This window comes from Seriola lalandi, unplaced genomic scaffold (assembly GCF_002814215.2).
Source record: "Seriola lalandi dorsalis isolate HSWRI2012SDOR001 ecotype SW California unplaced genomic scaffold, Sedor1 jcf7180002053592, whole genome shotgun sequence".
NCBI classification, from domain to species: Eukaryota; Metazoa; Chordata; class Actinopteri; order Carangiformes; family Carangidae; genus Seriola; species Seriola lalandi.
Genome location: NW_019524145.1, coordinates 10,506 through 13,367, shown reverse-complemented (window position 1 = coordinate 13,367; position 2,862 = coordinate 10,506). Strand labels below are relative to the sequence as shown.

The 2,862-nt window shown below is 47.6% G+C and overlaps 1 protein-coding gene across 1 annotated transcript in view; it reads right to left on the bottom strand.

Moving 5' to 3' along the window:
* Positions 1-1,484, bottom strand: part of LOC111651353 (serum response factor-like) — a 7,510-nt gene extending 6,026 nt beyond the window's left edge. Inside the window, exons 1-3 of the mRNA XM_087172688.1 lie at positions 588-1,484; positions 420-449; positions 129-293 (exon numbers count right to left, since the gene is read on the bottom strand). Coding sequence (XP_087028814.1) covers positions 129-293; positions 420-449; positions 588-1,062 — 670 coding nt within the window. The 5' untranslated portion in view covers positions 1,063-1,484. The remainder of the gene's footprint in view (positions 1-128; positions 294-419; positions 450-587) is intronic.
* Between the last annotated feature and the right edge of the window lie 1,378 nt (positions 1,485-2,862).

The following is a 2,862-nucleotide window of genomic DNA, read 5'->3' as shown; positions in this document are numbered from 1 at the left end:
CCAGGACCAGGACCAGGACCATGACCCGGACCAGGACCCATCATGCAGGACAGAGGAATCAGAGTCGGAGGTGAGTTCAAAGTAATTAGTCAAAATATGTTGACTCAAACAATGTGGAGTAAATCTACGGCTTCTGGACCCCCTGAGGGTCAGACCCCTTGGGGGTTTGGGCCACTGAGTAGATGCCATCTGTCCCTGGTAGGTAATGCAGTCTAGGGACAGGTGTGGACCCTCAGACACTAGCCTCCTCTGGTTCTGCTTGGTGCAGGTGAACTCCATCCACACTGACGTCCCTGTTCACAACCACATCACTGACCACTGTTCACCTGGACCTGGACCCAGATCCTTTATCTTCCAGATGTTCAGACTGAAAACACCTTCCACCTCACCTGGTCACATGACCACAGACATGTGTTCACCTGGTATGTCTGACTGCAGAGACCCGGCTTCTGCTCACACAGAGGCCAGGTGTCCACAGAGAGGTCCGAGGACCAGCCAGGGTCAGGGTCTGGTCAGGTCCAGGGTCAGACCAGAAACATCATTAGTTCTAGAACTTCACCCTGCGACCTCTGACCTCTGCTATTTACCTGTCACACTCACCTTCTTCATGATCCCGGTCTTCCTCTTGCTGAAGGTCGTGTACCGCCTCAGTTTGTTGTCTATGAACTCCATCTTGATCTTCACTCTTCCTCTAGTTTTCTTTCCGGGCTTGGCCCCTGGTACCCCGGGGTTGACCCCGACGTAACCCCCGCTCAGTCCTCCGGAGGTGGGTGCTGACTGATGCCCGACCTCCCTCTCGCTCCTCTCCCGCTTCACCCCTCTCCTGTCCCCGCCTGAACCCGCCGTGTCTTCGTCATCGCCAGAGTCCGAGTCCTGGTCGGAGCCGCTGTAGACCACCTCAGTACTGAACTCTCTGTCCCCAAAGTGGCCTCCTTCGGTCTCGGAGGATGTGTTCGGTCCCGGTCCGACAGTGCTCACCGCGAGGCTGCTCAGGCCGGTTCCGTTGCCCGTTCGTCCGGGTCCGGTTCTGGTGCCCATTCCGACGCTGCTCCCTGCCAGCATTCCCCGCTGCGTGCCCCCACCCACCCCCCGGCCCTGAACCCTCCTCCTCCCGGCGGGCCAAAGCTCCTGTGCCAGCGATGTGAACACTAACACTCCCGCCGGAGCTCGGAGCTCCCAGCCCGCAGTCTGCTGACAGGACCGCTAGCTGCCGGCTAACAGCGCGGACTAGCTAAGGAACCTAATCGGTTAGCGGTTACTTTAGCAACAAGTAAAGCTATCCGTCCATCAGCGAACTCCAAGAATCACCGAGAGCTCAGGCCGAACATCCGGAAAACACCGAATGAAAAATCAGACAATATTTGTTCATAAAATTTGATCAAGATTAGCTAAAAATTAAGAATAAAGTTATAAAGTTGTGTTTTTCTACAGTAATCAGTGAGGCCCGGCCCCCAGAATCACTTCGCTCCACATAAGGAAATAACGAGCAGCACCCAGCCATGTCCGTCCGCTGTGGAATATAGTTCTAAATACTGTACGCACTATTTTCATATTCCTCCTTTACAATAACATACAACGTATCAGGACCGTTACATTGGCGTATTACAGAACATTTATCACAGACAAGGCGCGAAATTAATTGCGGGTGTGCGCAATGATACTATTAGCCGACGTGTTCTTTGGGCGATGCAGAGGAACTACTTTCCTCCATATAAAGAAACAGGTTTCCTTTTATGGCGCTGCTGGTCCTTATATGGGCAATCACTGACTTCCAGCAGAACTTCCGACTAAAAAACTACAAACACGTGGAGAAGAAGAAGAAAAAGAAGAAGAAGAAGAAGAAGAAGAAGAAGAAAAAGAAAATGAAGAAATGAAGAAGAATGCCCTTAAAATAAATTTTCTTTACTTAAGAAATGAATAAAAAAGCTCAATAATGTCCAGTCCAGAAAACTTATCTTATCTCCAAATATGATTTATTTTAACCCCAGTCCTGCTGGTTATCAGGTTAATTTTTTCTTTTATAAATTATGTTACCTGAGAATGTTATTCTTTAAGTTTTGTAACTTTTTCTCTCTCTCATTGTGTTTATTGTATTGGTATATTAAGGTATAAAAAAGTCATTACTTGTATGTATTTTATTAACTATTATTATTATTATTATTATTTCCAAACAGAATATGATTTTCATATAGGTTTTCATTGTTATTGCAATGCTCAGAAAGTAAATATTTCTTTTAAAATAGAAGAAGAAGTACTCAGTTACTCTCCAGCTCTGACAGTCTTTTTGGTAGAAATCCAGGTTTTTATTGATCCACAGGAGAAAGATGAAAACACAGTGAGACGTTCATGTGAAGAAGTAAACTGGGAGAAACTGGGAGGAACCAGTTTATCACCTGTGACCACAAGGGGGCGCCTCAGCACCAGATCTCTGAGCTCACAGCTGGAATATGAAGGAACCTCTGGTCCTTACAGGTCTCTGTAGAACACGTTCCTCCTGGTCCAGAGACGTCGTGAATATAACTGTTCTCCAGTTCTATAAAGTACTCTGGAGAACCCCCAACATTCCTGTATGATCCCAGGTACCTCTCCAGGATCACCGTAACCTGGTCCTCCAGGACATCTGGACCTCTTGTAAAGACTGAGTCTTCCTCAAGAACCACAAGAACCTGAAAGAAAACCTTGTTGATTCCTGGAAACCCTCTCAAGGTTTTCTGCAGAATACGTTGTTACTGTGGTGCGAACACCTGGTTCAACTTAAAGGCAGTCTGTTTTAGATTTACACAAACACACACACACACACTGACTCACACACTCTCACTCTATCCCCCCCCCCCACACACACACACACACACACTGACCTGT